The sequence below is a fragment of the Bidens hawaiensis genome, unplaced genomic scaffold, assembly GCF_021521415.1.
Source record: "Bidens hawaiensis isolate Kalapana, Puna unplaced genomic scaffold, B.hawaiensis_p1.1 tig00012255_1, whole genome shotgun sequence".
Lineage (NCBI taxonomy): Eukaryota > Viridiplantae > Streptophyta > Magnoliopsida > Asterales > Asteraceae > Bidens > Bidens hawaiensis.
The window spans coordinates 154,761-175,590 of record NW_027491993.1 but is presented as its reverse complement, the minus strand read 5'-3'; the positions used below and the strand labels follow the sequence as shown (position 1 = coordinate 175,590).

At 37.9% G+C, this 20,830-nt stretch overlaps 1 protein-coding gene and 1 pseudogene across 1 annotated transcript; one reads left to right on the top strand and one right to left on the bottom strand.

Moving 5' to 3' along the window:
- Positions 1–12,331: 12,331 nt before the first annotated feature.
- On the top strand, positions 12,332–13,834 carry LOC143540500 (UPF0481 protein At3g47200-like; annotated as a pseudogene).
- A 205-nt stretch (positions 13,835–14,039) lies between these two features.
- Positions 14,040–16,751, bottom strand: LOC143540491 (uncharacterized). Its single transcript, XM_077033535.1, has 13 exons — positions 16,643–16,751; positions 16,294–16,459; positions 16,117–16,197; positions 15,933–16,015; positions 15,733–15,848; positions 15,528–15,638; positions 15,336–15,445; positions 14,943–15,249; positions 14,785–14,862; positions 14,654–14,704; positions 14,480–14,566; positions 14,302–14,379; positions 14,040–14,214 (listed from the first exon to the last, which is right to left on the bottom strand). Exons 1-13 carry the CDS (start codon positions 16,653–16,655, stop codon positions 14,176–14,178), a joined length of 1,320 nt encoding a protein of 439 aa, XP_076889650.1. The 5' UTR covers positions 16,656–16,751; the 3' UTR covers positions 14,040–14,175.
- Between the last annotated feature and the right edge of the window lie 4,079 nt (positions 16,752–20,830).

Here is a 20,830-nt window from a genome sequence, read left to right as displayed (position 1 = left end):
CAACATCGCTTCTGGCTCAGGGCTTTTGATGACCAAATCATCCATGTAGACTTCCAAGTTTCTCCCAATTTGGGCATGAAACTCTTTGTCCATCAGGCGTTGGTATGTGGACCCTGCATTCTTAAGTCCGAATGGCATCATTTGATAACAAAATGTGCTATCGGGCGTCCGAAATGCGGTTTTATCCTGATCATCTACAGCCATGTGGATTTGATGGTACCCCTTATATGCGTCAAGGAAGCATTTAAGGCGAAACGGTGCTAATGAATCCACTTTGAGGTCAATTTCGGGTAACGGGTAACAATCTTTGGGGCATGCTTTGTTTAAATCTTTGAAATCTATACACATGCGCCATTGTTTGTTAGCCTTCGGTACCATAACGGGATTTGCAACCCATGTTTGATATCTACTAACGCGTACGATGCCCGCGTCAAGGAGTTCCTTGACTTGGATTCTACACGCATTAGCCTGTTCCGCCCCCATTACTCTGCGCTTTTGTATGACTGGCGTAAAAGCCGGGTCACACTTGAGCTTATGCTCTGCTTTACTTCGAGGTACACCAGTCATGTCAGCTGGTGTCCACGCGAAGATGTCAGCGTTTCTCTGTAGTAAGCGTTTGAGTAAGGTGCGCGTAGGATCAGCGATTGTTGGGCCAATTGTAACAGCCTGGTCAGGGTATTTGCCATTGAGGGCCCATTTTTCTGGTTCGGTAATGGTTGGTTTAGCCATCTTTGGTTTGGGTTTAGATGAGACGGATGCGATGCATACCTGGGGGATACCGGTGATCATCGCTACACCCTCAGCAGTTGGCCATCCCATCATGCCGTGGACTGAAGATACCACGGCGTTGAATCTTGCCATCCCGTCTCTCCCGAAGAGAATGTCGTATGTGTGATGTGGCTTCCTCATTACGACGAAGTCCACGTCTTCTGTGCGGGAGTATTTCCCGTCCGTGAGAATGACGGGGAAAGATAGGATACCCAGGGGGTGTTTGTGCTGCCGTCGAACCCTTCCATTGAGGCGTAAACCGTTTCCAGGCGTTCTTTGTCTTCGTCGTCTAGCTTGTCGAAGAACTGCCTGTACATAACCGTTGACGAGGCGCCGTTGTCAGCAAGAGTGCGGGAAGTTATGTAATGCCCCAGCTGGCTTTTGATGACGATAGGGCCTTCCTTGCTAGGTCCTCCTGGCACTCGCGGGAAGCGCACCTCAGCTTCCTTCCATTCGCATGGTTCTGTCGTTCGTCTTTTTCTTCCTCTGATGTTGCCATGAACCATGTGGATGCTGATGTCAACGGGCTTTCGTCCATTGCCTTTATACCGGTTATCATTCTTTCCTCCATTCTTGATTGATGCCACGGATGGCGCCAATGAAGAAACACTAATCGACCTCGAGTAGATTATGGATAATCTGGGGGTTAAGTAATGTTTCCCACGAGGGTTAGGTCCGGCAAAGAAGGATGTTCTTCAGATGACCTGCAAAACAGACACCGTGAGCTCGTCACTGAGAAGGGGGGGGTTCCTCCTTGTGACCACCCTCCGGCGTGAGAATCAGACTAGATTGCTCTGAATATAAGTGTATATTGAGAGAAATAGCTAGTGAAGGTAAAATACCAGATGATCATACCGTTCCAAGGTGTTGGAGTATTTATAGCCGAAGGTAGGTTTCCAAGCAGGTACAGCCAGCTGTATAATATTCCTGTTCTACCAACTACGGGCTACGCACGTGCCATGCTGGTTGGTGGGTAGGCAGCGGCTGATAGTGACCAGGCCGGTTGTGTACTATTCCTTTTCCACCAACTGCAGGCTATGTGCGTGCCACGACAAGGGTTGGTGAGTAGGCAGCGGCTAATAGTGACAAACAGTACTAGAGCATGCTCCTCGTACTGTTTGTCGGTGAGCTGTCACCCTGTGATTGGTTCATGGGCTGCTTTGGTCAGATCTTGTCTATTTTGTCCATACCTTGGCAGATATAGTACAAAAGATCTTCCAGAAGCATACGGACTGGCTCATTTGGGCGGGACTATTCCCGCCTTGCTCATTCCTTCAGGTGACACTGAATTATTGAGTTAGTGCCTTGTGCGTGTAGCCTTGCTATTAGTGCGGGTAGCCTTCCCTGATGGCTTGTATCCGCAGCTGCGGGGACAGGCGGGGTACTTCACCATTGGGAGGCTTTCCCTGCGTGAACAGCTGGCGTACTGCGCGTAAGGTCTTCATCTCTGAGCATGGTGGGTCCTGCGGAACCAGTTGGTCCTTGCGCAAATGTCCCTCTTCAAGGTGAGTCTTGCGGGTCCAACTGGGCTCTGCTGGGACCTACCTCTTCAGGTTTCCAACCCTAGAAAGTTTTTATTATTAAAAAAATAAAAAAGGAAATAAGATTGGCCGATTGGGCTTGTTAGATGTGAGCTCTAGATTTTTAAAGGGCTATTCTAGAGAGAATTACAAAAATTATCCTTTATATTTATACCAAATTTTGGCGATTGTTCTTTAGCTTTAAAATTGACGAGTTTTGTATTTTACGTTTCCAAATGCTATACCATTTGTCATTTGATCCTAACCTGGTTAATTTTTCATGTTAAATATAGTCATGTGTCTTGGATATGAGGGTAAATTGGTCCTTTCACCCATTAAAAACCAAAAAAATATTTAAAACTAAAAAATATATATATCAATAAAACCACCCTTTTACTTTATTTCTCACCAACAGGCCACAACCTTACTCGATTCGAAAACCGTCATCGCCGGAATCTCGATTCTTCCGGAATCAAACACAACCTTACTCGATCTTGCTCGTCGGAACCTCAAATGAACCACCACCATCTCCGATGCCGAATCGGGTTCGAATTTGGTCATTATAAGCCACCACAGCTGCTTCTTACTTTCCCTTGGCCAAAAATCGTTGGTCTTGGAGGCAAAGCCCCAACCGTCACCACTATGCAACCACCCAACATCTCTCAAAATCGTCTGTCGTGCCGTCGCATCATTGGAAATCCAAACTCAAACACAACCACATCACCTGATTCAATGTAGATCTGGACCTGCAAGGTATGGTCTGTTTGTTCCTTACCACCGTTGTTGATGTTGCCGGAAAACTCACGAACTAGATGATGAAGAACCAGATGGTTAGGGCTAGGGGTTTAATGGCAGCGGTGGTAGTTAGGGTTCAATGTTGTCGGAAAACTCATCGCCCCTTCATTTCTATCTCTCTTATCTTTCTTATGCTCCCGTCACCATATCCGGCAAGACACCACCACGTCTCTGGTTATCCACGCAGTGGAGATGGTCATAGGCGGCGGCGAATGTCACACCCGGCTCCATGGGCCTAGGTGTGTGACCGTAGTTGATACCTGTTTTAAAAATACATCAAAGTATATGTTGAGTAACGGAAGTCTTTTCTTGATTAAAATATTCATTTATAGAAAACACGGGAAATAAACACCGGGTATTGTCTTACAAAACATTAAAAGTGATAAAACGTTAATTTACATCTTTTACATAATTAAAACCAAACTGGGCCATCGGATGCGTCTAACGGCTATATCCTCCATCTTCTACTACACCTATTTTACTGATTACCTATAAAATAGTTTTATAAAAGGAAAATTGGTTTTAAATAATCCCAACTATGACCTATTGGCAAATAACAGTCCCAACTTAACAATGGCTGGTGACCGTCCCAGCTAAAGATGTATTTGTTTTTAACGGTCCATAACTAACGAAGCCTTAACTCCGTTAGTATGATGCTGAGGTGGTATGCCATGTTGTCAAGAAAAACCTTATGTTGCAGAGAAGCGGGCCCCAATCCCCACCCTTCCTCTCCATCTTCCTACTTCTTCTCCTTACCCCCCACCATCCACTTCTCATCATCGTCACTAACCTGCAACCACCACCACCTTCTTCCTTTTTTATGCCGCCACGCACCACCACCAACCATCACCGTTCATCACCATAATTAAGTTCATCTGCAACACAAAACCTCGAAATTCCATTTCAATGGCGTCTCTTACACCCGGAATCCTCTTAAAACTCCTCGAACACCAACACCCGCGACCACTGCTCCCCTCTCCTCCATGTCATCGGCATCGTACCCGCAGGCTCAGACGACCTCTGGCCCAACCACGGCTTCTACTTTTCTCTCTCCGACTCCTTTAACTCCACCTATGTCTCTCTCTCCGACAAAGACACAGATCTTATTCTCACTACAGTTGGGGCAGTTTGTGTATGAGGATAAGTTTGAGTTTGATTCTCCGGTCCCGCGTGCGACTGGTGTGCATCCCATTGCTGGACGCCATCCGTTTGTTGGAACTCCTCAACAGCTTATTGTGAGGGGTTCGAGTATTAAGAGAGAGTTTGTTATTCATACGGCTTCAGATTCGGATGCTTCTGCTGCGTGGCCGTGATGGGTTGATGGTGGTGCGAGGCGGCAGAAAAGATGAAAAAGGTGGTGGGGTTGCAGGTTACTGACGGTGGTGGGAAGTGGATGGTGGGGGTAAGGGGAAGAAGAAGGAAGACGAAGAGGAAGGGTGGGGATTAGGGCCCACTTCTATGCCACATAAGGTTTTTTGTTTTTTACATGGCATGCCACCTCAACATCATACTAACGGAGTGTGACATTTGAGCCAAAACCAGGTACATCCTAATATACAGTTACCGATTTAACGATTAAACGCTTATTACGTAACGAACGAACGATTAACCGAGCGGGTCTGGTTATGACCCAGATATCTCAGGGAGCCATCTATAAGTGATATACGTTTAATATAAGCTAATATACTAGTATTATGGCCTTAGTTCGATAGCAAACAAGTTAAACGAGAACATGCTCGTTTAACTACCCGTTATAGATTTAAACGCGAAAGATAGTTACAAACCAAGCATTGTATCATCTGTTAAGCCGAAAAAGACTTACCAAGCACATATTTGAAATGTTTTAAGCGATGCGTAAAAATATTTTCGAATTTTACAAACGTATACTATGTTTTTATAAATTTACACAAAAATAGCCGAAAAACACCCATTTTCGCACTATTTGACGCACCCGATATATTTTTCGAGCCAAAAAACAAACCCGAAATAAATTTGGACTTTGCTTTTCACGTACGGGCTTGTAAAATCAGTTGTTTGGGCCAAAATGGGCCCAAATGGCTTCCGTACGTAAAAGGGGTAAACCCCCCTTTTTTTGTTTATTTCACATTTAAACTAGTTTTAGGATATTTTTCACATTAATCCAAGAACCAAAATCTGGAAAACCTTTCTTCTTTAGCAAAGAACTCAAGAACTATGGTATTTTGATTTATTTCATCATTTTTAACATATTTTAATTAGGTTTAATACCATAAAAACATGTTTTAATTACCAAAAATCATTCCTAACCATGTAAAAAAGGTCCATAAACATGTTTTGATCATACACATGGTAAGGAACCTGGTTTGATAGTTGTTTTGGCCATAAACACGGATTAAAGGGTTGAAACGGCATTTTTACGGTTCAAAAGTTCGTTTTTGTGCACTAGCCGAAACCCTAAGTTAAGGGCTGTTATGTTGATGAAAAATTGCATGGTTTGTGATATAGGACTTGTATCTAGCCTACATAGGATCACCAGAGCTTAAAAAGTTGATTAAAAAGGCGGAAACAAACCAAAACCGCTAAGGTAATGCCGAAACACTCGTTTACGGGCTGTTTAGGTTAAGGTTGTGATGTGAATATTTTTAGGTCTTGAAATTTTTCAGGGAGATCAGGGACCATATCATTGAGTCCCTGTTAAAATTTGGTAATTTTTCGACCATCCGAGAATATTTGGCGAATTTATCATCGAATTGGGACGTTTATTTGGGAAAAATAGTTAAAATGCTTGAAAAATTATGAAATTTTGGGGGGAACTCAGATTTGGTATATATTGATCACATATAAAATTTGGGATCATTTGGAAAAGTTTAAGGGTGTTTTGTGCATATGCGTTTGTACGAATTTTTATAGCAGATTTTGGGCCAAAAAGAATATTGAACAAGCTTATTGCATTCTGGAATTGATACAGGTTGTTTTGGGACATAGAGTATTCAGGAATTTTTGTGGAATTTTTGGAAATCGTTTGGGATAAACGGACGATTTTCAGGCTAAATATAGCTAATAAAATGAATTTTATAAATTATTAAATCAGTAAATAATTCCAGAAATATTTTTATAAAAATCTACACATTTTATTTGATAAGTGGCTAAATTTTTATAATTTAATAATTAATAGTTAATTAATTATGCTAATTTGAAGATTAAACAAATTCAGTTTTTATAAAAACCGGCAAGTTCGCGAGTAACGAACCTGCGGGAATATCAAAACACCAAGAGTGATCAAAAAACATATTTTTGGATTAATTAAGTAAAAACGAACCTTTCTATGAGAAACCTGGACAACCTGGATAGATTGTGCGCGTTTCTTCTCAAATCAAACTGAATAAACGGAAACGGGCCCCGTAGCTAATCCGGGACCCCAATATGTGATCTTTCTTTATAACTTAATAATTTTATTAACCAATACATTTACCCAAGTTTACTTCCCCATAACTGTTTTCAGAACGCGTAAACGAACAACTTGGCCCAGCTAGGAAAACGGGAAACTGAGCCAAGTTCGGTTTTAAGTATTAGACATTGAACAACATCACAACCTAAGCCTATTGCCACTTTCTGGGCGTTCCAGCTATACCCACGAACACAGTGATTAACTTCGAGCCGCTAGCTTGTGAATAGTACTATTGGTTTGACAAACCCAAACGGAATCGGCTTGGTTGCCGTGTCACATAGCGCCGTTTGCACATGACCATACTTATACAAACAGGCTATGTAGTGTTAGACATAGCTACCGGGGCATGTTGTGGGCGGAAGGGGAGCCACAGTGGTTGATTGAGCGTGGAAAATGGATGCACGCAGCACAAACAGTCAAGGCTTCACTGTAGCTTAGCATAATTACATCATAAACATACAAACAAACGTACTTGTGAACGTACATACATACATACTTGCGTATTTACAAACTATGATTGTTGTACACACAACTGATTTCTTGAAACTCGTGAAACTCACCAACTATTTGTAGTTGACCTGTTTTAACATGTTTTTCAGGTACTGGATTGGATTAGAAAGTCAATGTGCTACGTGTTTGACTTGCGATCAATGACAGGTGAATTGATGCAAGTGTGCTAATAGGAAGTAAAGCCTCTTAACGGGCTGGATTTAGTTTGTATCACCTAGTTGTAAACAAAGTTAGATCGATGTAAAATATTGTAAACTAGTTTGTATTGTTCTTTATAAACAATGTGGTTGATACCAAAGGTGTCTTTTACATTTCCGTTTTACGCTTCCGCAAATCGCTTAGCGGGGTGTGACACGGAGTTAAGGCTTCGTCAGTTGCGGACCTTTAAAAACAAATACATCTTTAGTTGGGACCGTCACCAGCCAGGTGTTAAGTTGGGACTGTTATTTGCTAATATGCCATAGTTGGGATTATTTAAAACCAAATTTTCTTTATAAAATACGTCAACGACAATTGCTGGTGAACACGCTGACAATAAATCATTTATATAAACCTTTACCTTCACTCGTAACAACTCAGAGGCCCTATAGACCGGCGTACCAAATATATCACATAGTCAAGCCCTAACGGCCCTATAGATCAGCTCAATGAGCAGGGATAGGATGCTAAGCGTGGCGGGGTATGCCTACCATCTGACCACATATGTATGGATCCAGACACACATATATCTAACCTGAGAGCTAGTGACTACTAAAGTTTTAGGGATCTATAATCCCATTTAAACTTTTGTATTTATGTAAATGACTCGATTAAATAGTTTAAAAGAGTTGGGCGTATTCACCTTTTGATGAGTTGCTCAATTAACAACTTCTCTGTATTTGATGAACAATTACCTCGAACCTATAGTTCGAGAATAATAGTTTAATAATTTATCTTGATCAAATGATCTAGCTTCAGAAAGTAAATAGGTCCCGCGGTTGATTGAAATATATACGAATTATTTTTCTTAGACAAGAGACTCGACTACCGTTGCTGTCACCCTTTCAGTTACTACATGGCCATCATGTTTTCTATTTAATTATTTATAAGTATCTTTTATAAAAAAAACTAACGTTTCTTCATTTAGAAGAGTGTTAAGTAACAATAACCTTTGTATGTAAACTTTATGTTTCTTAATAATAAAGAAACGTTTATTCTTGTAAGCATTTATATATTATATAAGCTTAAATAAATTTATAAACTTTCAAGGCTTAGGCTAACCCTCGACTAGTATCTAAGCAATGAGTTGAAATGTCTTAAGCATAACTCTTAACTTAAAATGGGTATAACGCTTAAGGACGAACGAGCAGTACTTCGACTATGCGTAGTGTAACACCCCGGCTAAAGCGGAAACGTCTGAGTGTGACGTACAGATTGCTCAAACACACTAGACACTATTAGGTGACCATAATAACATTATTTCATTTAAATCATCATGTAACACAAGTTTATCAAATAATACAAGTTGTAAACAATAAATAAACAAATGATAAGTTGTTCTTTAAATATCCTATAGGCATGCTATGTGTTTTCTAACTTTCATCCTCGTATCTTTATACCTGTAACATATGTATAAAATAAAGTCAGCTATGAACATAGCTGGTGAGTTCCCACAGTTTTATATACATACATAAAAATCATACAATTCATGGACAAGTGATAAACGAGGAAGTAAAGTCCTTTTGTAGTTGGTAGCAACCAACGTACTTGGGTATTTGCGCAAGTAAGGTCCTTTCCAGTTGGTAACAACCAACATACTTGGATAATGAGGCCCTTTTCCACTCGATACAAATGGACCGGAGTGCAAAGGGGAGCGTATGATCATACTTAATGAGGCTACCACCACGTGCAAGTAAAGTTCGAGCAAGTAATTCAAATAACACACAAGTCCATATACGAATTGTAGTTTATAATCGAGTAATCGAAATAATAATACTTGAATTTTAATACGGATACATATGCTACCCCAAAACATTAAAACGTTTAAAAAAGGGATGTGAAAAACTCACCTTAGGTATTGAAGCAAAAAAGGAGAACTCGAAAGCGTTGAAAAATGGCAAACAACCGAACGCGTCACGAAAGCCGAAACAAGTGATCCGCACTAACTAAATTGAGTAAAACGAGACTTAATCGATAAACGTACGGGATTTGTTTATTGTATAACTTGTAAGGAATATTTTATATTATTTTATATTCTTTGATTATAATATTATTGTTTATGTTTTAACGGAAATCGGTTATTAATATGATTTAAGTATTTTTAACGGCGAGAAAACGAAGTGTATATGTTCGAAAAGCTTGAACTATTGATTATAAGTCATAATTATAATTATTGCGTTGACAAAACGATTTTTAGGAATTTTAAAGGTTAACTTTACGTTTATTAAACGATTTTTAATAGCGGCTTATGAAAACGAGAAACTTGGTTTTTAAATGTGAACATGTGAGATATATTTATAGTTAATTTATATAATTTTTATTTTGTTTAAAAAGGTTTTTATAAATTTATTTTGATTTTTAATTGATTAAAAAATGATTAATTTGATAATAATAAAAAAAATGATGTTTGACCCGGGTCTTGGCTGTGTATGCAAAGTCTTAACCAACTGGTCTAGGTCTCATATTCATTAAGGTCTTGATTATTATTATATATATATATTATTAATTTTAAAGTTATAGAGTATTAATAATAATAGTAATAATAATAATAATAGTAACAGTTTATAAAAAAAAGTGAAGGTAACCAGTTGGACTGGAAGGTAATTCATTGAAGTTATGAAAACAGTTTATTTTAAACACATGTTCAACTTCATCTTCTTTATCTTCAAGAACATAAACCCTAATTTATCAATTGGGGCTTCTGTTCCATGTTTGTTCCAATAAGTTTAAGGGTTTTGATGATAGGTTAAACGGCATTAGAATACATATATCAATTACCTTATAATGTTTTGATTTAGCCGATATTAAGGTCGCCGGAAAAGTTAACAAAGAAACTCCCAATTACAGAAAATCCGTGTATTAGATGGGATTAAGAGGAGTGAACGAGTTGTTTAGAAGCTTAGGCATCTATTTATACTGCGTGGAGGAGCGTATACGCGTTTATGTAATTAGTTTGATTATCCGGATTTTCCGGCGAGTATTACGGTGGCCGCTAATCAATACTATAATTTGAAGCTGTTATAATGTAATTAGAACATTGCATAAGGTTAGATAACGATGTCTCCAGCCGTTACGCTAAACAATTGGGTCAACGTGCGATATAGACGGCGACAATAGATTGGCCGGAGCCGCTGCTGCCTTGCCGGATTTCTGTTTAAATTTGTAGATATGCTCGTATTATACCCGAATAGATTGATGATTGTTTAAATATAAACTTTAAATCCCGAGGTTTTGATAATTGAACAAAATGAATAAACGATAAGCGTGGATCGTCGAGAATATTATATTAATAATAAACGATGAATAATAAACCTGAATAAAATGAAAGGACGAAGCGGGTTGATTTAACGAATTCAGTGTAAATCAACAAACATAAAATTATTAAACGAAACTTGAGATATATATATATATATATATATATATATATATATAAACAAAACCGAAAATTTTAAAATGGGTCGGGTTTTCGGGTTTGAAAAGTAACGAATGTTACACGTAGGGTGTCGGGATATGAAACGTTGAACTCTAGAGCAACGTCGTGACTTCAACTCGGTGGCACGAACTTCGAGAAAGTGGGAGTGGTTTGGTGTTTTGGATGCCACTGAGGAACCCATGCTCACTATTATAGCCACCCCGGTCGAACCGTCAATCACCACCATTCGCCGCATGCCATTCTTGCAATGAGTCGTGCTATTTGGTGTTGACATGTGGCATGCTATGTTGATTAGTCACTAGCCACGTGTCACTTCGAGAGGATGCGTGGCATTATATGCTGATATGTGTCCTTCCATTTCGCCATCATGTGACATGTGTCGTTTTATGGCAGTGAGTAATAGGATGCGTGTCACGTCCATATATCTTTAGCTAAATGACTAACTAGTCCCTCAACTTTCTAAATTGTCAAAATTGGTATGAAAATTTATAGGGTGTTACAGCGAAGCCAAGGAGGTGGTGGTGTTTTGTTAGAGATAGATGAAGATGGTGTCGGGTTTGGTGGCTGGTATCCTGGCGATGTTCACAGGCCTTAGTGGTGGCCAAGGTGGTGGTGGTGTCTTGTCAGAGGGAGATCGATGAAGATTAATTGCATATACTTTGATTTTTAGATTTATTATCTTTTTGTTTATCTTTAAGTTAATCTAATGCAAATAAGTGGGGGTATAATGACCGAAATACCCTCATGTGGTTTAATTGAAAATTTTAACGTCCGTTAGTGGAAAGGACACACCGTGTACCATTTGTAAACATTAAGTACAAAACATGTCAATTTTAAAGATAAAGAATAAGCGTTGAAATTTGGTAAAAACATAAAGGGCAATCTTTGTAATTTTATCTAAATTTTATATACAAGCTTAATGGCTTCTTTATTTGTTTTTCTAGCATGTAGGCAAAAATTGTATTACACTACTATAGCATAAAATTAACTTAACATTTTCTTTTAACTTTGTCCCAACACTACATTGTTCTCCATAGTTTCTTGGCTATAAACCGTGCCCTACTACTTTCTTCCGTGCGCTCAAATGTGATATAAACTGTTATTTTAGACACCGAATTATATTAACAAGGACATATGTCCAAATTTGCAGTAGTAGATGATTTTCTCTGAGATGGTGAGTGCTAGCTGAAGCAAGATTGACATACGTCTCGAACCTTGTAAATGAAAATCACATTGCTGATTTGGGTTGGACAGCAAAGCTGCCAAATCCAGACCAGAATCCCAGGCGAGTTTATGCTACTATGCAAATAAGATACAAGGGTGATTTATGTCAAATGTTCCAGACAGCAGGGTCAATAGCGGTCACTAACAAAATTTTGAAAGTGTAAACACATTTATAACTATCATATTTAAGCCTACATAGCTTTTAAAGTCATATGGTCTTGGTCTTGGTCTTGGTCTTGGTCTTGGTCTTATTATAATGCAATATGTGGTCTTGGTCTTACTTAATGCTATAATAATATCAGTCATAGTAATGAATCATTTTCTAAGCAAGTAGAGATTTGGTTAAAATTTTTTAACTAAGATTGGACGTTGACTTTAACTGCTGCTTTGAATTATCATTTCCCACATGTCTAGAGGTACTCTTCAAAAACACCAAGAAAGTTGATTTCAATATCAGTGATCAAAAAATGAGAACCAAACTCACCTTGATTCCTCTGCAAACCATACGCAGATGGAGGTTTCAATGCATTGCAAGAAGAAATCTAACTCAGGATCCAGGTCCAGATTTAGCAGCTGAACTAGAGCAAAGGCTGAATGCTGAGGTTCCAACACAAACCATCAATGCTGCTTCCATCTTCAGGGTCCCAGACCATTTACGCTCAATCGAACCCAGAGCTTACGAACCCAATATTGTGTCAATCGGTCCTTACCATCATGGAGCACCTCATTTACAAGCCATGGAGAACACAAAATGGACCTTCTTTCATGGCCTCTTCAATCCAAGCAATCCCAACCGTCCTGACGTGAATGCAGTACTTAACGAACTGAAACAGATGGAAACGCAGGCTCGTGGTTGTTACTCTGAAGATTTGAAGATTAGCAGCAACCACTTTATCAACATGATGCTTATAGATAGCTCTTTCATCATACAGCTTCTAAGAAAAACCAGTAAGAAGTCGGTGCATATACAGAGATGGATGTTGCCCGTTCTCCAACGTGACCTCATCATGCTTGAAAATCAGCTCCCGATGTTCGTTTTAAACAAAGTATATGACTTAACAAGAGGACCCACGGAAAACTTAGGTTTGAAAGAGCTTGCACTTCAATACTTCAAGCCTATGATTTACAAAGATTTAGATGCACCTGAGAATGGTGCTTCAGGTGTAGAAGGAAGCCACATTCTAGAACTCTTTCGGGCCAGCATTTGCCCGACTGAAGTGGTGCATAATAAGTTTCTCGTTAAGGAGCCGCACATGTTTCGTTCAGTAAAAGATTTAAAAGAGTCCGGTGTCAAAATTAAGAAAGCGGAGAAATGTCAACCGTTAGATGTAAGCTTTAAAAAGGGAGTTCTGAAGATTGCTCCAGTGAGCATGGATCAAGTTCACATTGTTTAGAAACATGATGGCCTTTGAGCAATGCTACACTGCCTGCAAACCACATGTAACCGCTTATGTGTTCTTTCTTGATAGGCTCATAAACTCTGCTGAAGACATAGAACTGCTTCATTATTCAGGTGTTATGCAGCATACTCTTGGTGGTAACAAACACGCAGCAAGACTGGTGAACAAGCTCTGTAAAGAGGTGGCTGGGGCAGGCGATGGGTCATATTTACGTGACGTTCTGTGGAAGATTAACTGCTACTGCAATCAAGGGCGGAATCAAAAGAGAGCAAAACTGAAGCATGAATACTTTTACAACGTTTGGGTATCGATCACGACTATGGCTGCAATTCTAGTCATTTACCTTACCATACTTCAAGCAATTTGGGGGCTTGGAGATGAAAATGCACGAAAGTACATGTCTGGCAATGGTTTCTGGTTTTCCGTTGCAGATGCTTTTGCAATACCATTTGTTGGTATTAAACCATCTAAGAACGCATCTGCAGATAAAGCTCGGATCTTTGAGCAGTTCTTCAGTGACAAAGAATTTGATGACACATTGTTCGACATGAGTTGTTAGTGATTGTGTTTTGAACAATATGCAGGAAGACCATTTTCAATTTTGTTTTCGGTTACAGTTTCTCGCATGTTGTTGCAACTTTGCAAGCAAAATAATCTCTCAGATGTTACTAATCTCAAATCCAGTACAAAAAATAAAAAGCAGATACTAAACGAAAGATCAGTCTAAGCAGAGAACATTTTGAGTTCCAAACACAGCAAATTTATTAAGTTATAAGCAACAAATGCAAGTGTATAAGAATAAGACACAATATGATGTTTTCATTGTAATTGCACAAATGAATTGCTAACTAAACATGAGAATCATTTTATAAATCATCTTAGATGAGTAATATGCAGACTTTAATCCTCACCCAATGCATAGTGCCCAGCGTTTCTATCCTGCAACCAAAAATATTTATACAACATTTACAACATTTTTATAATTAAAATAAAGTAAAGTGTGGAGACTATAGACTCGGCCTATACCTGAGACATCATTCGCTGCTTGTTCAGAAACTGGGTCCTTGCCTTGTTCAGGATTGAGTTAGGAGATCTATACATCCTCTGTAATAAAAATATTTGGTTAGCGAGTAAATTCTAATCTTTTATTATATACTACTCACTAAAAGTACATCAATAACATGAGTTAAGCGGGTGAACAAACCTTGTCGGTCCCTGTAACACGATCCGCACCGGTTAGAAGCTTTTTCTTTGGTGTGAAGCTAAACACTTCATGAAGAAATCCATTTTCCTGTTCAATTTAAAATATATATATTAATATTAATAACAAAAAAAAAGAAGAAAAGAAAAGTGACAAAAAAAAGCTAGACAATCAAACCTGCATGTGCTTGACAAATCCTCCACTGAGAAACCGCTTTATAAAGTTCAACTGTCAAAAACTTATAACTTAGAAAACAATAAAAAAAATTTGTCATGATACCAAACAAAAAAAAGGTCACAAAACCAAACCTGAATTAGTTGGGACCAAGATGTAGTGGTAAGCGATTCTCCACCGATCTTCACCGAGGTTTCAGGGGCATAACCATCCTAGATATCAAAAATAATAACAATAAGAACTAATTGACATCATTAAACATGTATACTAATGATTACAAAGAAATAAGTACCTCAAGAAATTCCAAAATATCTCGGAAGGTGTTACGCTGATTATTAAGATCCTTTTTAGCAGAACCCTTTCCACCTGCCTCGGCAGAAAGGTCCCGCACTTGATTCAACACTTTGGCTCTCATACCGTGTATATAATTAACATCCCGAGAACTGTCACCATTAATGGAACCATCACTAATAACTTTAGAAGACCCACAAAACTTTTCCAAACTCCCCATCTCATATATCAGAGCAAGCGCTTCACCAGCTGCAATTCTCACCAATCTGTCGTCCTTCTCTAAAAGAGTCGAAAAATACGAAACCGACCTGAATTTATTAGAAAAAGGTTAACAGTTAAGTGAGTAACAAATAAAAGAACACAAACTAAAGGGGTAAAATTGGAATTTACTTACTCTTGCCAACTTTTAGGATCAAGCGACCACCCGTCCATTGTAGTAAGAAGAAACGACCAAGTGGATACGACAGCTGTTATTATTCCGGGTGATGGCTTAGTGCCAACCACCTAAATCATAACGATTTTTTGAAAGTAGTTAAACAACTGTTATATTAATAAAATTACATAAATTAAAAAAAGGAAGACATACATTGGGGCCGAGTTTTGGGTGGACCACTTGCCACATTATTTGCATACATCTCTCCGTTTCTTCAGGTTCTTTTCCACCAACAAAAGCAATCACAGCCAATCCCTCCAGTAACTACAAATCAATTTTACAAAAAATTATTGAGTCATAACTAAATTGAGCCTTATAAGTTACACCAGTAAATGTATAACTGTATATAAACATATACTGATGCTGTCTTTGATGCTTCTGAACGAGATCTCAGAGACTCTGAAAAAGGAGAAACCGATTCTTCTAATATTTCTTGCGCTTTCTCACCCGGTCCAGCAGTTAAAGCGAGTAATCCTATAAAAATTGAACATTTTGTATAGACCTCAATTAACAATAACGGGTTCATTTAATTTAAATAAATGAAAACAAGTTATATACCGATGGCACGAGACGCTAACGCTATCTCTTTAGCAGACCCCTTCTTTACGGAATTCAAACATTGATGCAACAATGTTGCAAATCTATAATAATAACAATAATAAAACACAACAAACCTTCAGTCCACTATAACAAAGTAAACTTAACAACTTATTTAAACACTTTAATCACAAATAATCCTTACTTTGTTTCAACGAATTCATGCGGTAAGCTGCTACTAAACGCCTCGATAATATCCGCCAACGCCTTCTCCCTCGTGGACCCTCTTTAAAAACATAAAAATAACAATAAATTCAATATCCATTTTTGTATAATAACTAATCAACAATCAATTCAACTACCCTTAACTTCAATTAATTACCTTTTCTCATACAAAGCATCTAAACTTTGATCCAACACGCTTCCTTCAAGCTGCACATCCTCCACAGCCGAACTCAAAACATAATCGGATCGGCTCGTGGACGACGAACTCATGCTATCGGTGTCATCGCTATCAAGCATTGCAGAATTCTTACGCTGTGAACTACCTGTTAAACCCCAATTCAACATACCCAATTACTTTAATCACATACCCAATTTCAAAATATTAAAAAAAACCCAAATTGAAAACGCATACAATTAAATCAAACCCTAGAATCGATTAAGCATATTAAACATAAACAATTACACGATCAAAATTGTTAATCGGGTAATTAACAATAGCCACTTACGTTGTTTACCCATTAGTGAGAGTTCGGATTGAAATAACTACTGAAATCGCTAGAAGGAACTACAAGGTTGACTATGAACACGAAAACTTTTGAAGTGAATTGTCGAATAGTAATAATAATAAGCAAGAGAGAAACAATCCATCAAAGGGTGTTCTAGGTTTGGGGAGATTAAGATTAGAGAGAGTTTGGAACAAGCGAGAGTTGTTTTATTTGAGGCTGGTTGTGTGGAGGAAATTAATAATATTCGAGATGAATGGTCCGGAATATTCGCAAGGCGTGTGGGAAACAACAGGATCCCGATAGATCCTGGCCGTTGGATTTCGGAGATCTCACGTGCTTATTTTATTTGAGGGTTGCGTGTTGCTGTTAAAACGGTGCCGCATTTGGGTTGATTGAATGAATGAATACCCTACGCGTTGGATTACCCTAAATTAAGCCGCAAACGGCAAACCTACGACCACAGGTTTTTTTAGGGGATATATTATTTGTGCACCTTTTGGTTATCCACACGCCCTACATACAATCGTATAGGGGTTATACTATCGTATGGAATCCCACTTAAAGGGAGGGGTGTGTGAAGAAGTCAAAGGGTGTGTGGATAACCAAAGTCTTTTTTAATTTGTTGGAGATTTTTTGAATCTCTATTTAACCGATTTTTATGTATAAATCTATAAAAAAAATATTGGAATATTTTTTTCGTTTTAATGTGGTAAAAAGTGAATGAATTGTTTATTTGGTTGTTAGAAGTAGGCCTGTAAACGAACCGAACGTTCAGTGAACTATCGTGAACCGTTCGGCGGGAAATTCGTTTATGTTTGTTTATTTAATAAACGAACGAACATGAACACATGTTTCGTTTGTTCATTTATGTTCATGAACGTTCGTTTATGTCTGTTTATTTATGTTCATTTATGTATTAGTGCGTTTATTTCTGTTTATTTATGTTCATTTATGTATTAATATTAATAGAAAATAATTAAATATTATCTGAATATGTCATCTGCTTAAAGGTTTTATATTTGTTAATTTGTGTTCATTTAAGTGTTTTCATTTAAGTTCGTTTATATTTGTGTTCATTTTCGTTTGTTAATACATGTTCGGATCTTTATTCAGTTATGTCAATTTAGATTTTAAACAAACGAACACAAATGTAAATTTTAAATAAACGAACATGAACATAAATACTTGTTCGATTAAGTGTCCGTGTTCTTTTAAAGTTAAATGAACGAACACGAACATGCCCTTGTTCGTGTTCATTCGATTCGTTTACAGGCTTTCATTATTCACATTGATGAATACATCGGTCTCAATCTCTAGGCTCTGTCGATTTTATTTGTGTTCGTTTGTGTTCGTGAACACATTAATTTCCTTAATAAACGAACACGAACATAAAATCTCGTTCGGTAAGTGTTCGTGAACCGTTCATGAACACATTATTTACTTAACGAACATGAACAAGGCCTTGTTCGTGTTCGTTCGGTTCGTTTACAGCTCTAGTTAGAAGTAAATAAATAAATAAATAACCTGAATATTTTTGAAATAGACTCGATACATTTTTTTTTTAATTTGTTGGAGATTTGTATGAATCTAATTTTTTTAATCGATTTGTATTTAAAAGAAAATAAATATCAGAAATTCATATATATTTTTAATTTTAGATTTTAGTAATCAAATAATCAATTATAATGTATAGTTAAAAGTCTTATAAATTTGTTCTGGTGCTACGTTGTTGGTTAAAAACAGTAAGGTGTGTGAAGACTTAAAAATTGGCAGTGATGGGATACTTAGGTTGAAAAGTGTTAAATAGAACATTCATGAATAGCTATGATTCACTTCAACAGGTGATTTTGCTATAAAACTTGTTCTAGCATAAACCTATGTTTTTATATATTTTAATATATACAAAAGTAGCTTAATATAAAAATACACATTGGTGGCTAGAAAACATTCATTGCGTAAAAACTAACGTACACGGCAATTTAGTTGAAAATGTGGATTTCTAAACATAGACGTATAGGTTTTAACTTGTAAATATGTTAAGGAGGTGTTTTGATGGTTGGTTAAGTTTCTTAAAATGGTAACTAAAGTTTGGTATATGTTGATATTGAAGTTGTATGAAAAAGGATAATGGAGTGCATGTGCTATATTAATCCTAACACTTTATGTTGTCTATTTGTTGTTGATTTCTCCTCTCCCTAATTTCAAGTGTTGAATGAATTGAGATGATAGCTTCCTTCTTTAGTATTGCAACATATTTTAATAAAATGAAATTATGTTGGAATGAAATGCATATCATGAAGGGCAATTAATTCCTACTTGTAAAGTGTTGATGACAATGAAGTCTGGTAATCTTCCCTATCAAACCGTTTGTCATCTTTTTCGATGAGACTTTGGTCATGCTTTCTAGAGAAATCATTTTCTCATATTAACCCATGAAGTTCGTGCATGTGTTTCTTGTTTTTTTTTTTTTTCATAAAAAGCTTATAAAATAACAATAAATTAAATAAGACTACTACAAGTTGTACCTTCAATTAGGTATGTTAAATGATAATAAAACAAAGGTTTCTTTCATTAAGATGTCAAGTTGTTATTTTTCATGTAAAGTGTCCTATTGCACAAGTAAACAAATTACTAATAATATGAGGATTAGTCAAAATGTGAAACAAGATGTTAAGGCATCAAAGGAGATGGTAACAATGAAACGAAGTATTACGCTCACAATAAGCAATATTGACATAATGCTTTGAAAGAACCAGACATCTAAGATTGGTAGGTACAAAGGAACGACCAGTTTATCAACTAGTATTCTTTAGTTGTCCATTTGAGTTGTGGGTTAATGAAACTCATAACCGAAAAGAGTAAATTTATCAACTTGTATTCTTTATAATTGTGTCGCATATTAGATTCCCATATAAATGGTCCATACTTAAAAGTTTAAAACTAGTCTTTGTTATGGAACTCTAGTCATCACATCACGGTTACACGCTACAAGGATAAGAACTAACCAACTGACTAGAGATTGTAACTGGTAAGACAAGTGATTGAACCAAACATAAGCAGTAATGATAAACTACTACCAGTCCCCCTTGCCACTGAATGCCCAAATTGTTAATCTCAGTTCCCGTTGATGTTTATACGAGGATGCACCTAACACCAAACTCGTATCAATGTTTTTAAGATTCTTTTTCATTGGTCTTTAACAAATCCGGTTGTAGGGGTATGGTACTAAAACCCGGTTCTACGACCCTAAATCTATTATGTTTGGCTTATTTTATTACACGGACTAATACAATGTTATTGGGCTGAGGGGGTTTTGTGGAGGTAACCCTAACTGGGCTAGGCCCATTAGGGTATCATGATGGTGGCCATGAGGCTCTCTATATAAGGAGGTCTCCACCTCCTTATTAGGGGGTCATGCTCAATAAGAGCCACCACCACTTTTTTGTGTCTGTAAACAAGAGATCCTCAGGATTTCTTAGCAGTCACCTCCACACCCCCGAAAACCATTGCAGGTCTCAAGCAGCTGAAGAAGAAGATCAAGATGTGGTTCGTTCATCTCAAAATCCGTGGAAACATCGTCATGGATCAGGTCAGATTTCATTTCGTGCTTCGACATTGGCGCCATCCGTGGGACGGCAACGAACTACCCTTCGATCTTCATCTCGGCTGTCAGATCTCTCCTAGGAAAAACCCAGATCTGGAAGTTTACAGAAAAAGGCTTCAAGGCTTGTTCTATTAAAGCTCAAAAAGATCCATAGATCTAAAAGAGGCTTCCAAATCTGTGTAAAAAGAAACAGCCTGATTCGAATGATCAGGTCTCCGGATCTGTGATGGTTTTAAATCTGCTCCGAGCTTCAGATCTATCTAGGTCTTATTTACAGATCTAGGTCTAGGTTACAGACCTGGATTTTAGGTCTAAAGTTGCAGATCTGACTCTAAAATTGCAGATCCAGAAATTACCAGACCTCCGCCGCCATGTACGCGCGCCCGCGGATTCTCACTCCGCAGCCGTGCATGTGCCGCCGCGGAAACCACCATCTGGATTTTGCGTAAGAGACCTCCGCCATGCACGCGCACTCACGAGTCACCACTCCATCGCCGTGCATGCGCGCATCAGGCCTCGCGCCAAACTTCAAGGTCGGGAATCCTCATAATATCCCATATGGCTACGCGCCAAACTTCAAAGGT